We start from the raw sequence: 24033 nt of genomic DNA, 5'->3' as shown, positions 1-24033 counted from the left end.
GCATTCTGCGCTAGAGATGTTTCTATTTCAGTGGTGGGTGAGGTTTCTTTGTGTAGATAATCTTTGAAATAGTTTAAGGTCCATTTCTTTCAGGTAAAAGGCCTTATGTAAAGGTAAGGTGGTGTTATTTCATTGTTATTAACTCAGCTAGCTACGTGCCATCAATTCAGCAAAAGTAATCATAGCCTACAGAAAAGTACTAGTTTGGAGCCTGATCCTGCAAATACTACTGGTTCTAGAGCTTACAATAAATCAGCCCCCAAAGTTGCAACTTGAAACCAAAGAGAGGGGTTGTGTTGTACAGAATAGGAATTATCAGATAAAAAAAAAATGAAGTTGATTTCTCTTTGATGTGAATTCCTCTTAAAAATGTGTGACTCAATGTTTAGGAAATGTAGTTTTTCTCCCTAACCCCACCTTTCAGGGAAAGCACCCTTCAGAGGTAATGCAGGTCTACATGATATGTAGTCATGATATGATTCCTTCAAATGTTTGCAGTGCTATGACTGAATTGAAATCTGCTATTTTGTGTAATAGGAACAATTTTTTACAGTTTGTCCTGAAGAATTTTTAATTTAAAAAATTTAACTTTGATTTTAATATAAATCATATCTCTGTTTTCTTTGACAAAAGTAAATCCTGTCTTTGTAACTTGGTTAAATATTTAAGTGTTTCACAAATATTTAACTTAGGAACTCTCTGAATCTTTCCTTTAGTTTGAGCTGTATTGTTTTTTCTTGTCCATTTAGTTTTTTCTGTATTTATTTTTTCTAAAATGCAAACAGACACAAACATACACATAGTTTTGTCTTGAATAATGACTGCATTTTGAACGCGTGGTCTTTTGATGTCTGCCTGTCAGTAAAACAAGATGTTACCACTTTCATTTATTTTAGATTGGAGTGGTCAAATCAGTTCTATCCAAGCATATCGATAATAATTTAGCCTTCGGGTTTTCACTGCTGCATTGACATGAACAGTGTGAGAATACAAAGGAGCCAGCTTTGCATGTGACCCCTTGGTAGCTTTATCTCCTTGATATCTGCAGAAGTTCCTCACCTCCTGCACACATATTTAACTACATGTATTTGTAATGTCAAACTAAACCATTGTATTTTGTGGTGGTCGCAGGTTGATCGAAGAGAGCTGTGGTCATGTGGCGTATCCTTGCCGTTTCCAAAATCCTGCTGCTAGTTCTCAGCTAGTCATTCCTCATCGAGTCTTTGCTCCATGGTGCCTTAAGGATCGCTGTGCAGAGATCCTTCTTGAGCTGATTCCTCAGTGCCTCTCGGCTGCTCATGCTACACTTGGAACCCACCCCTTTTCCAGGCTTGATGTGTTGATAGTCCCTTCCAACTTTTCCAGTCTGGGAATGGCCAGGTATAGAAACTTCTCTAATATAATTATTTTGTTTTTTCTGTGTATAACTTTCTTATTTTGCTGCATCATTTCACTTTGTATACTGCACCTTGGTCTCTCTACCAATCAGACAGGGCAAGTTGGGGTATATCCGTGCAGCCCTTGGAACAGTCAGTACTTTGAGGTTCCCTGGCCTTCACAGCCCAGGCTCCAGCCCAAGCCACAACTTCAAAGCACTGTCTAGACAGCTATTTTTAAAGCTCTAGAGTCTGTCAGCCCAGGCTAGGGGGATTCGCTTCTGTGGGCTGTGTAGATATACCCTTCATGGCCACATGTGCATTGTCATCTGTGCTGTTCCTCAGATGGCATGGGCAAAGAACTCACCCTTAGTCATGAACCAGCTGCTCCCCTTTTAGACACTGAAGGATACTCCTCTGGTGTGGTCAGTCTGTAATGGTTTGAAAATTGAAAGCTTCCTTGTATATTTTGTAGGGTATTGATAACAAGCCTTTATTTGTTCTTGCTTGCGCTGGGGGAGTTAGTGTAAATAGCAGCAGCTGGACTCCTTTTATCTAGTAGCTAACAATGCGAGCCTCCCATCAGTACTAGCTTGCTGCACTATTCTCACTGAACTGATGTTATAGATATAATTTTGCTTCATGTGGTGACAGTTTATTTGCATCTCTTGTTATGATCTTCCGCTTTAATAAGGCATGGGAAGGGAAATATAAGGTCATTGAGCATTTGCCTCTGAGTTTTTCCCCATTATCCAAATTAAAGTTCATTTCTATCCTTTGATGCTTTTGTCATTTTAGGTGTTTTCTTCTGGTAATGTCTTTCCCATTATTTCTCAGCAAAACAAGGGCATATTAGAAAACTGACTCATAAGCTTTATGTGATTTGTGTTTATCTGGCCAAAACTACGAATCCTGAAAACAGAATAAGGGCAAACGGTGAAAACAGATATAAGCTAGTATTTATGGAGTTCATGGATATTTAAAAATTAATTATTTTGATTATATCTACAATATAATTTCAAATGATGTAACTATATGAAGTGTTTAGCTGTAGAACAAACAAGGGAATACCCAGCAATTCAAGTACGTCTTTTACCTTTACGTTTTCTAAAGTCTGCTTAAATCAGTAAAGAGGCAATATTTGCAAACAGCAGAAGAGCAAATGGTGCTACTATTTTTATAGTGATGACTGTATCTTAGATGCTTTTAGACCAATATAAAGACAAAGCACATAAGGATAGATATAAAGGGGCGTGGCCTGGAGCAGCAGGTATCCAGGTTACTGTAGTGCTCCAGCAATCCCCACCAACCAGTGAGACCCATAGGGGCTATTGTTGGCGAGGTGTCAGGTGTCAGTTAGAACAGCTCTCAACCAGTCTCCGGACAGCCTCAGAAGATTCTGCTCCTGAAGTTCATCTCCCTACCCCATATAGGTTTTTAATTTTTATTTCATTTTTTAATTTACCGTAGGAAAGCTTAGTTAAGTAGTGAATCTTGCATTTTGTTCTGTATTTTGCTGAATGAATATCTTATTTATATTTACAGTTCATGTGTGAAAAAGGAAGACAATGTTTGTTTAATTTTGACCTCACTGTCTGGGGGAAGAGAGGAGAGAGAAATTTAGCTTGCATATAATATTATATAGCTCATGGTATAGATTTGCTCTCTGTTTTATAAACATATTTTTAAAAAATGGAAAGTAAAGTTTAAGAATTAAATTATTTCTATTTGTTCTGTCAAATGTTATCTCTTTGGAGGCGTGGTTTTATTGAACTTGTTACTGTTTATTTACTTTGATAGCCCTGGTGTGTCCTGTTGCCCGTTGTGGGGTGCCTGCTAGAAAATAATTCTTGACATCTGGTGGATAGCGCCATATATTTGACGCAGATTCAGGAGTGATGATATTACATTTACTACTTAGACCAGGATGGGCAACTTTAAGATAGTAGAGGGCTGCAAAGTCCACTGAAACTTCTTTGGCAGTCCAGGGGTGTGACACTCAGGGGATGAGGCCTTGAGAGATTTGGAGAGTGAGCCTGTTCTGCATGTACCCCACAGCGGCGTATCTTGTCTCGTGGGACTGGGCCCAGCTCCCCTCTTCAGCCCATTGGCTCTCACTACAGTATCAAATAAAATGATCTGGGGGGCCAGATGTGGCCTCGGGGCTGCCAGTTGCCCATCCCTGCCTTAGACCATATAAATCTAAAAGAGTCGGTAGGTGTTGCTCTTGGTTTCCAAAAGGTGGTATTTGCAGCTTGCAATAGGGTGATGTTGGATCATCACTATATCCATAGATGAGACTACCGTCCTGCTTAGCTGTATGACAAGAACAATGATCATTGGTACTATAGGGCAGTAGTTTTCAACCTGTGGATCCACCCCTTGGGTCCACAGACTATGTCGAAGGGATCTGCAAAAGGTGACTATGAAAATTAAGTTTCAGATCCCAGAAAAGGCATTCCGTTTTTCTGATCAATCAAAAGTATGTGAATACCCCCACCTACAGGTCAAAACCCAGAAGTGTTGTTGTTACCATAGAAGCCTACAGTTAGCACTCTTTCTCATGCTGTGTCAAATGCCGTGCCAAATGTGTGGAACATTTATAGTTGAATACTGTTCAGTCAGTTTTCAGACTTGTATGGTAGGGATCTGCGGACCACAAGTTGAATTTCCTAAGGGGTCCACACCTCCATTCAACATTTTTTAGGGGTCCGCAAATGAAAAAAGTCTGAAAACCACTGCTGGAGGGGAAAGGATGCACTATATAAAATGAAGGAAGGAAAGGAGAGAGAGGGGTAGCCCAAAAGGAAGGAACGCTATAGATGAAAGCTATATGATGCTCTTGTGGACCTGATAATATCCTTGGGGAAGTCAGAGACTCCAATGCCATATATCCCTTCCGTAGGGAAAAGATGCCCTTGGGCTAGTCTGTTGCAAAACCGTCTGTGCTTATTTGGGTTATGTTTGGTGTATTCAAAATATAGCTGTAATCGTTCCCTCTTTGTGAGGGAGATGAGAAAATTTGTGCTAATAAGTCCTTATGCTTATTCTATTTAATGGTTGTCAACGCCAAGTGATCCATAACCCTGATACAAGTAAATGATGAAAGAAAGGCCATGTGCATTTCCTGACACTTTTCATTCAAGGGTTTGTCAAGCAAAGGACATTAATATTTTTTTAAAGAAATAGTTTTCAGTTATTTAAATTTCAGGCTATATTTGCACAGCAAAAGAAATGATAAAGGGGCCCATAATAGATTGCTTGTTCTTGTTCTGTGTGATTGTGAAAACCGAGGCCTCTGTACAGTGCAAGTTGCTTTAATGGTTAATTCCTGCCCATTGCAATCATAATTACCTAAATAACTTCAGTTTAGGAGTAAAAGAAGTGCAAACCCATACGCAGAACCTCATAACAAGTTTGACCATTATCTTGAGTTAGAAAGGGTGCTGTACTATTAATTTTTTATCTTCTAGCATATCTGTAGTAGTATAAACATGACATAGCTTGCCAGCACAAAGAAACTGTTGTTTTGAGAATTCTAATTGTACTCCTGTCTGCCAGGGAAGGAAACAGTCATAAATTTCAGTCATTATCTTAAGTATCTGGGTTTTACAGCATTTGGCATTTTTCTTTGTCTGTTCCTCATTGGCTTATAGTTACTGGGGTTTTCTACCCAAAGTACTTTATTTAACTTGAGGGGGATGTTACCCTACATTCCAGAATGGTATGAAATTATAACAATTCTTGCACAGAATGGCTTAATTTGGAGCCTTACGTTGTTCTCTTTCGGCAGCCATGGTGCAAATTCAGAAGTATTTTCCATAAAGACCTGCTGATGTCTTATGGGAAAAATTCCAGCTGAAAGACCATTTATTTTGCTCATATTTTCTGTTCATGTCTTACCATATTTTTAATTTACTATGGAGTTTTGTGTGGAAACAGGGTTTTGATTGCTTAGAATAATATTCACAATAAGTGATTCAGTGGCATTTCTCCTGATTTTTATACCAGTATGAGAGGTGAATCTGGCCCAGATTCCCTCATTAGTAACATCATGTTAATCCCTGTGGAAAAAATTATGACAAACAAAGATTTACTGGCCAGATCTTTATAGGTATTTATAGGTATTTAAAAGCTTAAAAATGATTTCAGTGGGAGCTATGCGCTTTTAAAAATCCCACTAGGTGTCCATCTGCATCTTTAGCAGCCATGTCTGCAGATTCAGCTGCATTTTTCTGAAAGAATTGCTGATACCTGATAGGAAGTTGAAGTACCATTCATTCTGCTTAAAGACTATTCTGTCTAAGGGTATGTCTACACTACCCGCCGGATCAGCGGGTTGCGATCGGTTTATCGGGGATCGATATATCGCGTCTCATCTAGATGCGATATATCGATCCCCGAACGCACTCCCGTCGACTCCGGAACTCCACCAGAGCGAGCGGATTAAATACGAGAGGGATTAAATATGACCCTTCATTTGAGTAATGACTCTTCTATTAAGTATTTTGGAGGTTTCTGTAAGTCCTGCACACTCCTTTGCAATATAGCAGAGCCAGCTCCAAATAATATGTCTAAAAGACCTAGATTTGGTGAGAGGGCTCTCTGGACTTGCTTGATGGTCGGAGGCAGAAAGATGATCACTAGATCTGGGGCATTTGAGGGAGTTTGGTATCTATTTAAAGCATTCATTTTTTCCCTAGAGGAATTGGTCAGTCTGGAGTTCATGACACTCAGAGCTGCCCATTATCTACGCAGGGAGCTTTTAATTCTATAGGGTTGTCTCCCAGCCACAAGAAACTTAGGTCATGATCTTTTCCTTCTCTCACCTTTTCTATCTGAACCCATTTCTGAATGTGTCGTCATTCTAGGAATTTGGATCCAGTTTTCAGTGTATATGATTTAGTGCTCTTTTAAATGAAGCTAATATTTGGCTATTTATGGGGTTAAAGCATATTATAAACACCCTTATGCATTAATTCACCTTTGCTCTCCAGCTCCATGGTCTCTTCACTCTTGGGTATGCCAAGATAACAAAATGATCCAACAACTGTCTACAATGAAGCCACAGCAATGATGATAATAATTCAAAGTGTATGTCTACATGCCGGCTTCCTCCGGGCTACTAGGGTGCTCAACCTCCCTGCTCTGTCTCAGGCCCCGCCCCCACCTGACCCCTTTCACCAAACCTCCACCCCTGCTCCGCCTCGTCTCACCCCCACTCCACCTTTGCCCCGCCCTTTCTCCCATGTCCCCATCCCTGGTCCACCTTGCCCTGCCTCTTCCCACCCAGCCTGGCACTCTCCCCTAGTGTGCCCCATCCCTGCTCCTCTCTATATCCCCCAGCGCCTCCTGCATGCCGCAGAACAGCTGATCGTGGTGAGCAGGAGGTACTGGGAGGGAGGGAGGGGGGAGGAGATGATCGGTGGGGCCGCCGGTGGATGAGAGGCATTGCGGGGAGGGAGAGCAGCTTGGGCTGCTGGTGGGTGCTAAGCACCGGCTAATTCTTTTCTGTGGGTGCTCCAGCCCTGGAGCACCCACGGAGTCGATGTCCATATCTGCATCCCATATGTGTATAAACTCAGTGGTACTTAGGCACTGAGACTGTTGACCTGGAATGGTGTGTTACCCAAACTTTTATCAAGCTACTTGCAACCATATTGTGTGCATTCAGCCACCATGAATTAATAAAATAGAACACCACCTAAAGACGGTTAATTTGAACAAGCAGGGCTTCTGGAGGCAAGGTCAAATGCTAGCTGCAAGCTTGCAGCCTCTGCTAATCTAAATGAAAAAAAAATTGGCAAATTAAGACTATAAATAAATAAAGACCTTGAGTTTTGGCCCCTTTAATATAAAAGCTTTTTATAATTAAAATTGTTTAAAATGTTTTGTTAATAAGTAGTTTATTACTTTTTTTTAAAGTAATGACCCAGTAGGGGTCACTATGAGCTGTTTGTTTTGTAAAAGTTAGTTATAAAAAGAGTGAATAATAAAGTTTACTTTCAAGCCATTCTCTGAAGCTATCTTGAAAGACTTTGTTCTGACACCACCTGAAGTAAAACTGTTAAGTTACCACTGCTTTTGGTTCTGAAAACCCTGGGTAACAAGAACACTTTCTGTCTCTAAGCTGGCGCTTGGAGTGAAATTTGCTACCACGCAATCACTGTTCTCCTCCCACTTGTCAGTTTGGGATCAAAACAGGATTTGGTGTACATCAGGCACAAGATATATCCTTACTAATATGCTGAGCTCGTTTGTTAGTCCATAAAGGTTTAACAGATGTCTCTTGAGCACAACCCCGAAATAGGTTGGAGGATGCAACAATCACCTTTTGGTGCAACTAAAACATTGTTTGCTTGTTGATAGTATGGGAGTGAAATTGTGATATTTGAATTTGATGGTAGGGGAGTATAGTGTTTGTTTTAAACTGAAGAAAAGAAAGATTAAAATATTCCAAACAGCATTTCAGGATTTTTAAAAAAGAATGATATACATATTACTTACCTCTTTTTAGCTCTTGTATAATTTCTTTTTAGGCTCTTGAAAATACAACTGATTTCCGTATGGTAAACATTTTTTTTCACTCAGCAAAAATGTTTTCCTGTGTTTTGAATGGCACTGAAATTAAAATAGCTATTTCTGTTTAAGAAACATTTCAAATTTTATATAAAATACTTTCCTAAATCAAATTTTAATTTTTGTTTTTGTTCCACCATCTTCAGTGACATTAATTATGGTATTTTTACTAGTGCAGAAAAGACAGGAGAGGCGGCACTTGGAAACTCCAATGACTTGAGCCAGCAATCTGGTCATTATTAATTGTAATTAGGTTCTCCTGGATAAGGCCTAATTGGACACAGATATATTGATTACCAGGCCAGACTGGGGCTAGTGAGTCAATGAGCCAATAAACCCATTAACAAGGAAGCTGTATAGAAGGGTACTGGAAGGAGTGCTTAGGAGGGAAGAGAAGGAGAGAAAAAGAAAGACAGAAGGGTAGGAGAGCATGACAAATAGAGTTTTCTGAGTAGAGACATGTCCCTCTCCACCTCCCTTTTGGAGAAGGGGTTAGAAAGTTCAGATACAGTGTGTAAAGGTGTAGAGACACTGCTGTGTATTGGTGGAGGGATTAAACAACTGTAAATAAAATACACTGGGGTGTTTATAAGCAAGAAGGTCTCAGAGCAGTGTGTGTTTGTGGATGAGATGAGTGTGGCACATCGCCCTCTCACAGGGCCATATAAGTTGACAGTCACAAAATTAGCCTGAATTTTCAGATGGAACTAGTGATTTTTGGGTGCTTAAGTTCATGTGTTCCCTATGTGAGACATCTTAAGGTCTGAATTTCTTGAATGTGCTGGGCACCTCTCTCTGAAATTCAGGCTACTTTAAGCTATCTCACCCAAAAATCACTAGTCACTTCTGAAAATGTAGGCTGCTATATTTTTCCTTTAGACTGGGACAGACCCAGGCAATTTTTTATTAACTATATTTTATCTATATATAAGATGAGTTTACAAATGTTTGACTGTTTTCCCCATACATCCTTCTTACCATAAATGCAATTAATATAACTGTGGTATACTTTGTTCCTAACGAAGGATTGATTCTGCAAAGATTTAACCTTGTAACTTTACTCATGTCAGATGTCCCTTTTACTTCCCAAAGACCGAGCATATCTTCACAGTACTTGGAAAGAAGATCTCTAGGTAATTATATCTAGTCCAGTGCAATCAGCAATCTATTATCTTGCATGGGTCCAAAACAGATAGCCACCATGACTTCAGCTTCATCCTGAATAATGCAAGATCTGTGGCCAATTAATCCATCATCCATGATTTTACTGCTGTTGAGTTGCCTGACCTGGGTTGCATCACACAGACACATGATCGGGGTTAAGTCTGCAGTCCCAAACTGGATCACCTTGTTCCCCTGGATATTCCATTTGCCACAGATCCACATCCAGGAAGGACTTATCTGGATGTGGAATAACCATTCTGTTCTCTTCCAGACTCAAATGCAGGAAGAATTCACGCCAAACAAAATATTTTGAGTGCATCCACTTTCCCTCTGATCCAGAGACAAGACTAATTTGGGCACCTTGCTAATCTATTAGCTGTCAGAAAACAAAGGATTATCACAAGAGTTGGCAGAAGCAGTCTGACATGCTGATAAAGGTCAAGACTCATTGTCTTGGAGACTTCATATTGAAGCTGATGATATTTCTGATGAAGTACCCCAAACTTCCTATCTTAATTCTTCTCCTCAGATTTCCCACAGACAATCTCTGGACCCGCACACAATAGCTGAACCCTTGCACTGGAGATAGGAATAAGAAATGGAACCAATACTGTACCCTGGTAAGATCTGTTCCTTTTCTAGGCAGTAATAAGAACACTCTCCCTCGCAAGGGAAAAAGAACCATCCCCATGTTCTGTCCTGATAACTCTTGAACTCTGCTAAATTCCAAAACTTGTTTTCAGAGTAGAAGAATTGGTGAAACACTTCAACCAATCCATGACTACTCTTCTAGACATGCTAGTACCAAAGTGCTGGCTCCCATCCCAACATCCACACACATGACCTGCAGCAGAGAAAGTGGGAAGAAAATTTGAGCATTGTTATCAGAAAACGTATTCTGATGAAGACAGACTCAGACACAAAGAATTTCTGCAAATGTATGCCTCTGCCTGAAGGAGGCAAAGAGAGCTTACTTCTCCTGTGACATAGACTGAGAAAAGTCGCACCCCACTAAGTTGACTGTTTTGTCACCTTATTATCTTCTAGGTATTTGCAAATTGATTTCTTAATTATTTGATCCAGTATCTTTCCGGGTACTAAAGTTAAGATGACTGTTCTGTAATTCCTCAGGTTGTCCTTATTTCCCTTTTTATAGATTGGCACTATATTTGCCCTTTTCCAGTCCTCTGGAATCTCTCCCATCTTCCATGACTTTTCAGAGATAATTGCTAATGTCTCAGATATCTCCTCCATCAGCTCCTTGAGTATTCTAAGATGTATTTCATCAGGTCCTGGTGACTTGAAGACATCTATCTTGTCAACTTTCCCCCTATTTAGCCCCTGATTCTACCTCATTTTCACCGGCATTCACTATGTTAGACATCTCACCGCTGATAATCTTTTTGGGGAAAACTATCTTAGATATGATGAGTTTCACAATGAAGCTTGGACAAGTGACAAATGCTTAGATCACTGTGACCAGACTTATGTCCAATAGGATGGAATGTGATATTCTGACCAGGAAGATTTAAGAGGAGATATATATATATATATATATATTTAACAATGTGTGACTATTTTGACATCCAAGATCAGTAAGGATTCTAACAGGATCCCATGGCTGCAAAACAATTTAACAATCTGGCAGCCGAGGTTCTTCATTATGGGAGGAAGGGGGCAGGGTGGTACAGAGATATAGTTCTTCAACATGCTACCTTCTTTCGCCCATCACTACTTGTTTTTCCTTGGATCAGCTTTGGCCAGCTGCTCTTCATCCAGGTGTTGATTTTGGTTACACTTTAAAAATACTGGAATGTTTGATGTCAAGGATATGTAGGGTTGGGTTTTGTGTACATTTTGCTGGTACTTCAGCCTGTTGCAAATAGCTTGCCAAATATGAGAGAAGACTAATATTTATAGGATTTTGAAGGTGGAAGTGCAGTTGCCCATAATTATTCTGCTCTATTCGGATCTGGTGAGTCCTCAGCTGGAGTTCTGTGTCCAGTTGTGGGTGCCACACGTTAAGAAAGATGTGGACAAATTAGAGAGAGTCCAGAGGGAGGGCAACAAAAATGGTAATAGGTGTAACCTCTGAAGAAAGGTTAAAATACTGGACAATGTTTTGTCTTGAGAAAAGAAGACTCCGGGGGACCTGATAACAGTCTTCAAATATCGTAAGGGCTTTTATAAAGAGGACAATGATCAATTGTTCTTCATGTCCCTGAAGGCAGAACAAGAAGTAATTGGCTTAATCTGCAGCAAGGGAGATTTAGGGAAATCTTGCTAACTGTAAGGATAGTTAAGTACTGGAATAGGTTACCAAGGGAGGGTTTGGAATCCCAATCACTGGAGATTTTTAAGAAAAAAGTTAGACAAACTCCTGTCAGGGATGGTCTTGGTATACTTGGTCCTTTCTCAGCACAGGGGAATGGACTAGATAACTTCTCAAGGTCCCTTTCTCCCTACATATCTATAATTTGATAGTGACCTACAGCAGGGGTAGGCAACCTATGGCACGCGTGCTGAAGGTGGCATGTGAGCTGATTTTCAGTGGCACTCACACTGCCTGGGGCCTGGCTACCAGTCCGGGGGGCTCTGCATTTTAATTTAATTTTAAATGAAGCTTCTTAAACATTTTAAAAACCTTATTTACTTTACATACAACAATAGTTTAGTTATATATTATAGACTTATAGAAAGAGACTTTCTAAAAACGTTAAAATGTATGACTGGCACATGAAACCTTAAATCAGAGTGAATAAATGAAGACTCAGCACACCACTTCTGAAAGGTTGCTGACCCCTGACCTACAGGATTCAGTCTGAGCGGAATGACCTCAACCATGTCAGGGCATTTCCATTCTTCCTTGTAGCTTCTTGGAGGCAGGAAAGGAGTATTTGGTGATCAGTTGGTATCAAATACCACAGAAGGGTCTTGCACAATAAATATGGATATACTTCCCTTGTATATGGATAGCTGGAGGTCATCCACCAGAGCAATAGGCGCTGTCTCTCATGTACCAGGCCTAAGGTCCGCAGCCTGACTGAGAGGGATCCGGGATACTTATAGCCAAGAGGTGGCCCTGAAGAGGCTTTAGCTAGCTGCTTCATGATAACTTGATTGAAAAAGTAAATTTATACAGAGGTTGTAATTGTAAAGTCTCAACTGTTCAGAGATGGCTTCTTAAGTACTGGTCAGATGATCATAGAGTGACCAGATAGGAAGTGTAAAAAATTGGGACGGGGGTGGGGGGCAATAGGTGCCTATATAAGAAAAATCCCCCAAAATCAGGACTGTCGCTATCAAATCAGGACATCTGGTCACCCTAGATGATCATATATCTTAGGGCAAATAGGATTTTCCCTTCAAAGGAGATGCAGATAGTCTCTTTTAGTAGGGGTCTCAGGTGTTCTCTGCTCTCTTTTACCATCCTAGAAGGGCAAGGTTCAGAGTCAGAGGTGGATTGCCATTACTTCTATGGGTATGGCTACACTTACAAATCTGCAGCGCTGGTAGTTGCAGCGCTGGTCGTCCTGCTGTGCAGGGCCAGCGCTGGTGTGTGGCCACATTTGCAGCATTTGCAGCACTGTTGGGAGTGATGCATTATGGGCAGCTATCCCAGCGTTCAAGTGGCAGCAACGTGCTTTTCAAAAGAGGGGGGTGGGGTGGGGCGTAGTGTGACAGGGAGCGGGTGAGAGAGAGAGAGTGGATTTTTGGAGCCAACACTGTGTGTTACCTTCCTGCCTTGAAAAATCAGAACATGTTCCCGATCCCTTACCCTTAACTCTTAACTGCAAACAGCCTGCAGCCAACGGACTCCCTCTCTCCCCTCTGCCCCGTTTCTGTCAAGCAAACACTCACTCCCTGCCTGCCTCATTATCTCATTTGATTGTTCACAGATTGATCACAGCAAACAGGAGCTGTGTTTGTAGATAAGCAGCTCCGGGATCAACGGATCAACGGAGCTATGGAGTTCACAACAAAACAAAGAGAGGCTGCATAACAAAACAAAGAGAGTAATTTATAAAAGCATTCTGGGATATCTGCTTGTACCCTGGAGGCCAATAACAGCGCTGGTGTGTGGCCACACTTGATGACCAGCGCTGCAATCTTTATTCCCCATGCTGAGCCAGGTGTACGGCCAGCGCTGCAGCCAGGGAGTTGCAGCGCTGGATGTGCCCTGCAGGTGTGGACACTTACTGATTGCAGCGCTGGAAAGCCTCCACCAGCGCTGCAACTCGCAAGTGTAGCCATACCCTATGATTACTACTTGTGAATATGGCATTCAGAGAGCAACTTGCCACAGTGGACTGTCGGTATTGGGCTAGAGAAACAAGTACTGACTAGTGAGATCGCATTATGATGCATGTATGGGATGATGAGCAGTGGCTGCAGAACTTTCGGATGCACAAGACAAATCCACCTTCATGGAACTGTGTGCGGAGCTCGCCCCAGCATTGTGGTGCAAGGACACCAGAATGAGAGCTGCCCTCACTGTGCAAAAGCAAGTGGCAATTGCTGTATGGAAGCTGGTAACTGCTACTGGGCAGTCACAAATCAGTTTGGGATTGGAAAGTCCACCATGGGGATTGTAGTGATGCAAATTTGCGGGGCCATTAATTGCCTCCTGCTACTAAGGACTGTGACTCTTGGTAATGTGCAAGAAATAATTGATGGCTTTGAGGCAATGGATTCACTAACTGCAGCAGGGTGATAGATGGAATGCGTATCCCAATTTTGGCCCCTGATCATCTTGCGACAGAGTACCTCAATCAAAAGGTCTACTTCTCCATGGTCTGGCAGGGTCTGGTGGGGCCATTTCACTGACATCAGTGCAGGGTGGTCAGAGGAGGGACATGATGCACACATCTTTCGGAACACTGGACCGTATAGAAAGCTTCATGCTGGGACATTATTTCCAGACCAGAAGATTCCAATGGGGGATGTGCAAATGCCCATGAACCGAGACAGTATGATGAGTGCACTCACAGCCGTGAATCACAAAAGATACACAAACCTCTTTCTCACTGTGCCTGGGCTACCACACAGGTTGGGGTGAGTTCCATATATAGTGAGTTGGGGGGGGGTTGGGGAGCATGGCAAGGAGGAAAGGGCAAGAGAAGACAAAGGTGGTTTGTGAAGAGGGTTACTACAAGTGGCTAGGGAGACTATTCTGAATATTGGTACCCTTTTCCACAGACTAGGGTAATCTAACCTAATATCTCACTCTTAAGGGTAACCCAGGGTGCAAGGGTGCTTCTCCTGCATGCGTGTGCCTTCTGACCAGCTCGATGTGCGGCTCGCCTGTGTGCTACTCTCAAATAAGATCACATAACCAAGCGCAGTGTCTACACTGATGCTGCGTCACTCTAAGTATGCTGCAGAAAGTTCTATGCTGCTCATCGAGGTGGTTTTATTATGTTGGCATAGCAAAGGAGTTTCATCGGTGGGAAGAGCATTTCAATGCGTACACCACTGTTTTGTTGACAAAAGCTGATTTTGGTCAACAAAACTTTGGAGGCTTTAGTAAGGCTTTTGATACTGTCTTGCATGGCCATCTCATAAACTAGGGAAATACAACCTAGATGGAGCTATGATAAGGTGGGTACATAACTGGTTAGAAAACTGTTCCCAGAGAGTAATTATCAGTGATTCACAGTCAAGCTGGAAGGGCATATCAAGTGGGGTCTCTCAGGGATCAGTTCTGTGTCTGGTTCTGTTCAATATCTTCATCACTGGTTTAGATAATGGCACAGAGAGTACACTTATAATGTTTGCAGATGGTACCACGCTGGATGGCTTGCAACTGCTTTGGAGGATAGGATTAAAATTCAAAATGATCTGGACAAACTGGAGAAATGGTCTGAAGTAAATAAGATGAAATTCAATAAGGACAAATGCAAAGTACTCCACTTAGCAAGAAACAATCAGTTGCACACTTACAAAATGGGAAATGACTGCCTAGGAAGGAGTACTGCAGAAAGGGGTCTGGGGGTCACAATGGATCACAAGCTACATATGATTCAACAGTCTAACACTGTGGCAAAAAAAAAGTGAACATCGTTCTGGGATGTATTAGTAGGAGAGTTGTAAGCAAGACATGAGAAGTAAGTATTCCGCTTTACTCCATGTTGATTATGCCTCAACTGGAGTATTGTGTCCAGTTCTGGGTGCCACATTTCAGGAAAAATGTTGAGAAATTGGAGAAAGTCTGTAGAAGAGCCACAAAAATGCTTAAAGGTCTAGAAAACATGACCTATGAGGGAAGATTGAAAAAATTTGGTTTGTTTAGTCCAGAGAAGAGAAGACTGTGAGGGGATATAACAGTTTTAAAGTACATAAAAGTTTGCTGCAAGGAGGAGGGAGAAAAATTGTTCTCCTTAATCTCTGAGGACAGTAAAAGAAGTAATGGGATTAAATTGCAGCAAGGGCAGTTTAAGTTGGACATTAGGAAAAACGTCCTACCTGTCAGGATGGTTAAGCAGTCAAATAAATTGCCTAGGGACGTTGTGGAATCTCAATCATTGGAGATTTTTAAGAGCAGGTTAGACAAACACCTGTTAGGGATGGTCTAGTTATTACATAGTCCTGCCATGAGTGCCATGGACTGGACTAGATGACCTCTTGAGCCCCCTTCCAGTCCTACGAGTTTATGATTCTATGATGGAATCCACATGCCCTTGAAAAGCTCCACCTGGGGCTCAAATGATATAATAAATGGGGTCCATATAAGTACCTAGTAGAATTTTATTTGTGTTCCAGATATCTGTGTTTAATAGCATTTTTGAGTGTTTTTTCACTGTTTTTTTTTAATGCTTCTGGAAGTCATTTATGGGGTCAAAATGATGCAAGATTTGATCACCTAGTGGTAGTTTCTTTCCTGAATGATAGAATAAGATCATGAGAACACCAAAATTCACAGTGTTTCAGACACATAAATGTGAGTGGTGGGGGAGCCCATTAAAAACATTTGAATTTATTGGTGCTGCCATAGACCCTAAATACACAAGCTTTGTAATTTTATGAGATGAATAAGGAATCATTCACCCCTTTTAATGTAGGACACCTGTATTGTTGAAAGGAATCTTGGCTGGAGGTATTAGTTTCTGATATTTCTAAAGAGGTAAGACCCTACATTGCAATTAGAACCACACTCAAGAAAATACACATCTTTATTTATTAAACAAACATTCTTTAATTGGCTCTTGTACAGAAATTCACTTATTTTAAATGAGTGAAATAAACAGTGCATTGTATGGAATGGACCTCCAAATATGTCCTGCTAGTTTAAAGTAAAGTTTTAAGTTGGAACATGAAGTGTTCTTTTTTCCCTTGGCTTGAGTTATAGAAAATGTTATTTCTTCATTTAGTAATTGGATAGTTAATAGGGTTCTTTGTGATACTACTGTTAAATAGTGGCTGCATTTTATTAAATTCTGAGACTGGAATTATGGCGGCGCCCGCTAGTGCCATTATAGTTAAGGGTGGCTCAGCATTTCCAATATAAACTCGTATTTCAGTGGTTTATAACTTGGCAATAAAAAATTTGTTTCCAGCTTAAACTTGGCATAAACCATTATAGCTGCAGAGAAAATTATATATAACATATATAGATACAAAAATAATTGAAATTGATAATTTAAAAAAATCTTTGGCTTTGTATGTGTCACGGAAGGATTAAAAAGCAAAAACAATATCTTTAAAGAATAAATAAAAATAACGAAACCAGCAATTGCCAGCAGTGAGGATTAGCTAACATTTTGTATTGTCTGGAGAAAGAAGGATCAAGGTTGACATGGTGAGACTGAAACTAATTTGAAGAGTGAATTTTCATGCAATATAGATATGTAATATGATAAAAATGCTTTGTTATGGTTCAGTGGTGAAACTATCCCATGCTATTGTTAATATGTATTCCCAGCATACAGTTTAACTCACTCTCTGAATCACAATACGAGACTCTTTTTACTAAAATGAGTTGTTATAGCATATGCCATAAATGGATAATAAGAATAATATATGAAACATTAAAATGATTGGACATAATAAAAATTTCGTTTGAGAGGGAAAAAAGAAATGCTCAAAGAAGCCTTATGCAGTTCCTGTCTTGCAGTTGTGTCCTATGATATCCTTCCACTTGGTAGTCCCACCCTGGAAGCATCTTAACTAAATAGCAGACTACTGCCTTTACTCACTTAGGCCTGGTCTACACTACGCGTTTAAACCGGTTTAAGGAGCGTAAAACCGATTTAACGCCACACCCGTCCACACTAAGAGGCCCTTTATATCGATATATATTAGTGTGGCCGCAGATCGACGGTATTGGCTTCCGGGTGCTATCCCACAGTGCACCACTGACCGCTCTGGACAGCAATCTGAACTCGGATGCAGTGGCCAGGTAGACAGGAAAAGCCCCGCGAACTTTTGAATATTTCCTGTTTGCCCAGCGTGGAGCTCCGATCAGCACGGGTGGCGATGCAGTCCGAAATCAAAATAAAAAAAGAGCTCCAGCATGGACCATGCGGATGTGATCGCAGTAAGGGCAGGCAAATCTGTTCTATCAGTGCTCCGTTACAGAAGACGAAATTCAAAATCATTTTTAAAAAATCTCCACACAGACGCCATAGCAGGGACTCTGCGCACTGCTGCGTGACAAGCATAACGGAAAGCCAAAGAATCAAATGGACGCTCATGGAGGGGGGGACTGGAGCGGGGACAGGAGGACTCAAGCTATCCCACAGTGCCTGCAGTCTCCGAAAAGCATTTGCATTCTTGGCTGAGCTCCAAATGCTTCTAGGGTCAAACACAGTGTCCGCGGTGGTTCAGGGCATAGCTTGGCAATTTACGCACCCCCCCCACAGAAGTGAAAGGGAAAACAATCCTCTCTTGACTCTTTTACATGTCACCCTATCTTTACTGAATGCTGCAGATAGACGCGATGCTGCAGCAGTCAACACCAACATCCTCACCCCCATCCCCCGCCCGCCCGCCATGGGTGGCTGATGGTACAATATGGCTGATATCCATCGTCCTCATCAGCCTATTGGCACATGGGGCAGTGCAAAAGGACTGATAACCATGCCGACTAGCATTCAGTGAGGTCAATCATGGGTGCCTGTATAAAAAGCTCCTGATTTTTCCTGGTAGATGGTGCAGTATGGCTGGTAACCGTCTTCATCATAGCAACAGGGGGCTGAGCTCCATCAGCCCCCACCCTTCATGTGTAAAGAAAAGATTCAATTGTCCCTAGACTAGCAGCGGGATGCTGGGCTCCTCTCCTCCACACTGCTTAATGTCCTGTCTGGACTTATCATAGCAGCTGGAGGCTGCCTTCCACTCATTTCTCACTAACAAGTCACTGTGTCTTATTCCTGCATTCTTTATTACTTCATCACACAAGTGGGGGGACACGGCTACGGTAGCCCAGGAAGGCTGGGGGAGAACAGAATCAACAGGTGGGGTTGTTGCAGGAGCACCCCCTGTGAATAGCATACAGCTCATAATTTCTGCAGGATCTGACACAGAGCAGCTGTGCTCTCTGGTTCTATGATACAGTGGTTCTCTAGTACACTTGCCCATATTCTAGGCAGGAGTGATTCTATTTTTAGATACCAAAAAGGAGGGATTGACTCAGGGAGTCATTCCCAATTTTGGCTTTTGCATCCCTGGCTGATCTCAGGCAGGGGCACTTATGACAGCAGCAAATGGTGCAGTGCAAAAGGACTGGTAACCATGATCATCTTATTACCAAGTTATGGTATGGTAGATGGTACAGTATGGCTGGTAACCATCTCTGCTGTCATGCAAAAACAAAAGCATGCTGCTGTGTAGCGCTGCTGAATCGCCTCTGTCAGCGGCATCTAGTACACATAAGGTGACAGTCACAAAAGGCAAAACAGGCTCCATGATTGCCATGCTATGGCATCTGCCAGGGCAATCCAGGGAAAAAAGGCGCGAAATGCGTGTCTGCCATTGCTTTCCCAGAGGAAGGAGTGACTGACGACATTTACCCAGAACCACCCGCGACAGGCACTGGGATCTCAACCCGGAAATTCCAAGGGGCAGGGGAGGCTGCGGGAACTATGGGATAGCTACGGAATAGCTACCCACAGTGCAACGCTCCAGAAGTCGACGCTAGCCTCGGACAGTGGACGCACACCACCGATTTAATGTGTTTAGTGTAGCCGCGCACACTCGATTTTATACAATCTGTTTTGCTAAACCGGTTTATGTAAAATCGGAATAATCCCGTAGTGTAGACGTACCCTTAGTGAAGTCTGCATGATAAATGGTGCTTGCAGAAACAGCATGCCACATAGAGTAACATTATGCACCTGCATAGTGCTTTACCGTGGTGTTAGCTGTCATCTAATCACAATCTCTTTCACTTTGCAGCCATCCTCTCAGGTTAAAAAACTGTGCATGTGCACAGTGCTACTCTCTAATTATTGTTAGTTTTGCTTTGCTATCCATTTTCCTAAAATAAAAGGAAAAGGTCATAATATGAGAACAAAAGAAGTAGAACAGAAGAGAGACAGATTCAGAGAAAAGGAAGATAGTGTAGAATCAAAATTGTGGTCCCAGTACAGATGTTCCATATAATTTATCCACTGATTGAAGTTATATAGGGATCGTGATCCTGAAACCCCTAGCCTTCCTTTGCTTGTGTAGATGGGACGTGAGTGCTTGCTGAAGACATAGGTAGAGCTAGGAGAACTGCAATCAAGTGTACAGCTCCCATTCACACAGGCAAAATAATCAGATCACTAAGCAGCAGCTCCCAGAACTCCTTTCTCCAGTCTCCATAGAGAGGTGTGTGCCTCTGAACAATGGATTATTGTGTATGCTGTTTGTGTGTGTTTGGTTTGTCTTAAATTAAGGTGCAATTGAAAAAAAAAGGGGGAGGGGCTGTGAAACTCCACGAAGCTAAAAAATATTTTGAACTTTTGTTTGGGGAGATGCTAATATCCACTGTCCACTCTCCACTCACATTAGACACTATAACCTTCTTATTTTCTTTCTGAATATTTGGTAGCTATGACATACGAGTCATGTGGAACCACAGGACCTATTTACTGTATGTAGATCACACTGTCCAACCAACTTGTGCTCCTCTGAAGATATGGGGACTGTTATTCAGAGATCTGTTTTAAGTTGTTCAAAGTGGGTGAAAAATAATCAAAGTTTAGCTTGACCTGTTACAGACAGGGCCGGCTCCAGGCACCAGCTTAGCAAGCAGGTGCTTGGGGCGGCCACTCCGGAGAGGGGCAGCAGGTCCAGCTATTCAGCAGCAATTCGGCGGAGGGTCCCTCGCTCCTGGTCGGAGCGAAGGACCTCCCGCTGAATTGTTGCAGTTTTTTTTTTTTGGCTGCTTGGGGCGGCAAAATCCCTGGAGCTGGCCCTTGTTATATAAAACTATAAAATAAGCAAAGGTTGAGAGCAGAAAGACTGGTAGAAATAGGGTGTGTTTAAGTTAAAAGCACTGATTGGGGTCCCCAAGAAAACACAACTGTATCAGGTCAAGATGATGCTAGAAATGGAAGGAATGATGCTAGAAATGCCATAATTACTGTAACCGAATAAGTATTCTGACTGGATAATTTTCATGGGAAGAGGTTGCCACCCCTTTCTGGACATGGCTTTTTTGAGGTTACTTGACAACTTGTTTTGGAGCTTGCAGACTAAATAGCTTGAAGGAGATGGAGAGAGGTAGACCATCATAACCTCCACTACCATCAGTGTTGTGTATTTGGTTGTCGTGGTAATAGAATCTTGTGTTGCTATGGCAACTGAGTTAGATTATTAGGGGATAGCCCAGCCAGTTTTGGCTGGCTGTTGGTTAGTTCTGTGAGTGGCAATAAAATGGCTGCTTCAGGGTTTATAGCTCTCTGTCTCTCCAGTGATTTCTTCCCAAAACTCTTGCCCCCAAGGATATAACAACGTGGCAACGAGGATGGGATCTCTGTGCTGCCCCAGCAACAGAAGGAAGTAGAAGTTAAGGTACCACCCCCCCCCACCTTTTTTGCTGCTGGAAGGGGCTGAGAACTGGCTTATTTGCACTGACTGTGCAAACTGAAACTAAAATCATGGCTATATTTACAGGGCCACTGGAACCTTTTGAGGAGACTATAGTGCAATGGCATGTATATACTGAGCGTTTTGAGCTTTTTGTTATTGCATTACAGAAGAGAAGAAGGTGCCAATATTCTTAAGTGTTGTAGGGGCTAAGACCTACTCCCTGCTACGCAGCTTACTACACCCTGTTAAGCCAGAGACTAAATCTTACAGTGACATTGTAGAAATCCTGGGGTCCCATTTTTCTCCAAAACTACTAGTAATTGCTGAAAGAGATAGGTTCCACAAAAGAGACCAGAAAGTAGACAAAACAGTTGTACAATTTGTAGCAACTTTGAGAAAGCTTGCAGAACACTGTGAATTTAAGGAGATGTTAAATGATGCCCTACGTGACAGGTTAGTGTGGCCTGCACAGTGAAGCTATACGGAAGCGCCTATTGACAGAGGCTCAGCTTACCTTACAGCCATTGATATTGCTGTCTCCATGGAACTGGTTACAAAGGAGGCACAATCCATCGGTGCATCCCCTAGGGTGCATAAGGTGTCACAAGAACCTACCCACAAAACTGTGGGGAGTCAGGAATGTTACCGCTGTGGTAATCCGGGTCACCATGCATCAGAATGCTGGTGTAAGGACCTGGTATGTCGACACTGTGGCAAAAAGGGACACATTGCGTGTGCCTGTAAACAAAAGAAAAAGAGGCCTGTGGTCTAGCCGGCCAAAAAGGGAAATCTGCATACCCTAGAGCAGACCCAGGAAGACTAAGGAGATACCTCTTCACAAGAAGAAGAGCCAGTCCACATTTTGTCTTTGGCAGTGGGCTCACATGAATACTGGGTAGCCCCGTTGTTGGACGGCAAACCTATACGCATTGAACTGGACACCAGTGCAGCTGTTTCGCTGGTCTCAGAGACTGTGTATAAAGAAAAGCATCTTCCACTTAAAGCAGCAAAAACAGTGCTGAAGACATATACGGGAGAAACTGTGCCTATGTTGGGCACTACTGATGTTAAGGTGGAGCTCAATGGACAGGCTGCTAAATTGCCACTGTTTGTGGTGAGAGGTAATTATCCAGCCTTAATGGGTAGGTCTTGACTTAAGAATATTCAGCTGAATTGGGCGGAAGTGCACCGAGAAACCAGTCTGACCACTATACTAAGGAAACATGCTGTTGTTTTTGGAAAGGATCTGGGAAGTATGAAGGGAATCACTGTGACATTGAACATTAAACCTGACAGTCAACCAAAATATCTGAAAGCCAGAACTGTGCCATATGCCATCAGGCCGAAGGTTGAAGCAGACCTGGAGCGCCTGGTCACAAATGGAGTCCTAATCAGGGCCGCCCAGAGGATTCCGGGGGCCCGGGGTCTTCGGCGGCGGGGGGCCCCCTTCCGTTCCGGGACCCGCCGCCAAAGTGCCCCGAAGACCCGCGGCGGGAGCCCCCCGCCGCCGAATTACCGCCGAAGCGGGACCCGCCGCCGAAGCGCAGCCCGGTCTTCGGCGGTAATTCGGTGGCGGGGGGGGTCCCCGCCGCGGGCCTTCGGGGCACTTCGGCGGCGGGTCCCGGAACAGAAGGGGCCCCCCGCCGCCGAAGACCGGGCTGCGCTTCGGCGGCGGGTCCCGCTTCCCCCGCCCCGGCCCCAGCCTCAGCCTCAGCCTCTTACCTGAGCGCGTCTCCGGCGGGGCCTGGGCTCCGTCCCGCTCAGAGCCGCGTGGCGAGGGGGCGGGGCTGTGAGCTCCGGGCCGAGCGGAGGCAGCTGCCCCGCCCCCTCCCCACGCCGCTCTGAGCGGGGCGGGGCTCAGGCCCCGTTGGAGCTCCCAGCCCCGCCCCCTCACCACGCGGCTCTGAGCGGGGCGGGGCTCAGGGGCTCGGCCGGAGACTCGGCGCTTGATGTGCTAAGGCTCCAGGAGAGGGACGGAGGCGGGAGCCTCCGCTCTTCTCTTGGGGGCCCCTGCGGAGCCCGGGGCCCGGGGCAAATTGCCCCCTTTGCCCCCCCCTCTGGGCGGCCCTGGTCCTAATACCAGTTACCCATAGCCCATGGGCCACTCCTGTCATTCCAATAGTGAAGAAGGATGGCTCCCTCTGGATTTGCGGTGATTTTAAAGTCACTGTCAACCCAGTGTTGTGTGCAGAGCAATACCCGCTTCCCTACATCGATAACTTCTTTGCAGGAAAGTCATTTTTTTTTTGCTACTTAGGGGGGTACACTATAACTATATACATTTACTTAAGCAATTATAAAACTTAAAACTATAAAACTCCGGCCTGGCTGGGGGACAAAAGTTCAGTAAGATTGATCTGAGTCAAGCGTATTTACAGATGCATGTTGATGAAAAGTCCCAAGAGCTGTTGACTATTATGCTGACGCATAAGGGGCTTTATCGATACTGTCGCCTACCCTTCGGAATAACATATGTTCCCGCCCTGTTCCAGAGGGCTATGGACCAGATCTTGTGTGGCTTGCCAGGAGTCCAGTGCTATCTGGATGACATCCTGGTCACCAGAAAGAATGAGGATCACCTAAAGAATTTAGAGGCTACCCTACAAAGACTGGAAGAGTATGGACTGCGAGTCCACAAAGACAAGTGTGAATTCTTCCAGCCCTCTGTTGAATATTTGGGACACATCATTGATGCTACAGGTCTTTGTAAGGCCCCTGCCAAAGTTAAGCCTATTGTGGAGGCTTCCCATCCTTGAAATGTTAGCCAGCTTTGCTCATTTCTAGGACTATCGAACTATTATGGAAAGTTCATCTCACAGTTAGCCACACTGCTAAAACCACTTCACAATCTCCTTGGGCAGAACAAGGCCTGGAAGTGGACTGAAGCCTGTGATGT

General features: G+C 43.2%; 1 protein-coding gene across 21 annotated transcripts in view; it reads left to right on the top strand.

Annotated features, from left to right (window-relative positions):
- The window catches only part of LOC120407914 (aminopeptidase O (putative)), a 416076-nt gene that overhangs the window by 146357 nt on the left and 245686 nt on the right, over positions 1–24033 (top strand). For all 21 annotated transcript variants that reach the window (XM_039544257.1, XM_039544252.1, XM_039544253.1 and 18 more), the window contains one exon: positions 1132–1380. In XM_039544257.1, coding sequence (XP_039400191.1) covers positions 1132–1380 — 249 coding nt within the window. The remainder of the gene's footprint in view (positions 1–1131; positions 1381–24033) is intronic.

Source organism: Mauremys reevesii, linkage group 6 (genome assembly GCF_016161935.1).
Source record: "Mauremys reevesii isolate NIE-2019 linkage group 6, ASM1616193v1, whole genome shotgun sequence".
In the NCBI taxonomy this organism is placed as follows: Eukaryota; Metazoa; Chordata; order Testudines; family Geoemydidae; genus Mauremys; species Mauremys reevesii.
The sequence above is the reverse complement of the archived record's forward strand: the minus strand, read 5'-3'. Positions and strand labels throughout refer to the sequence as shown.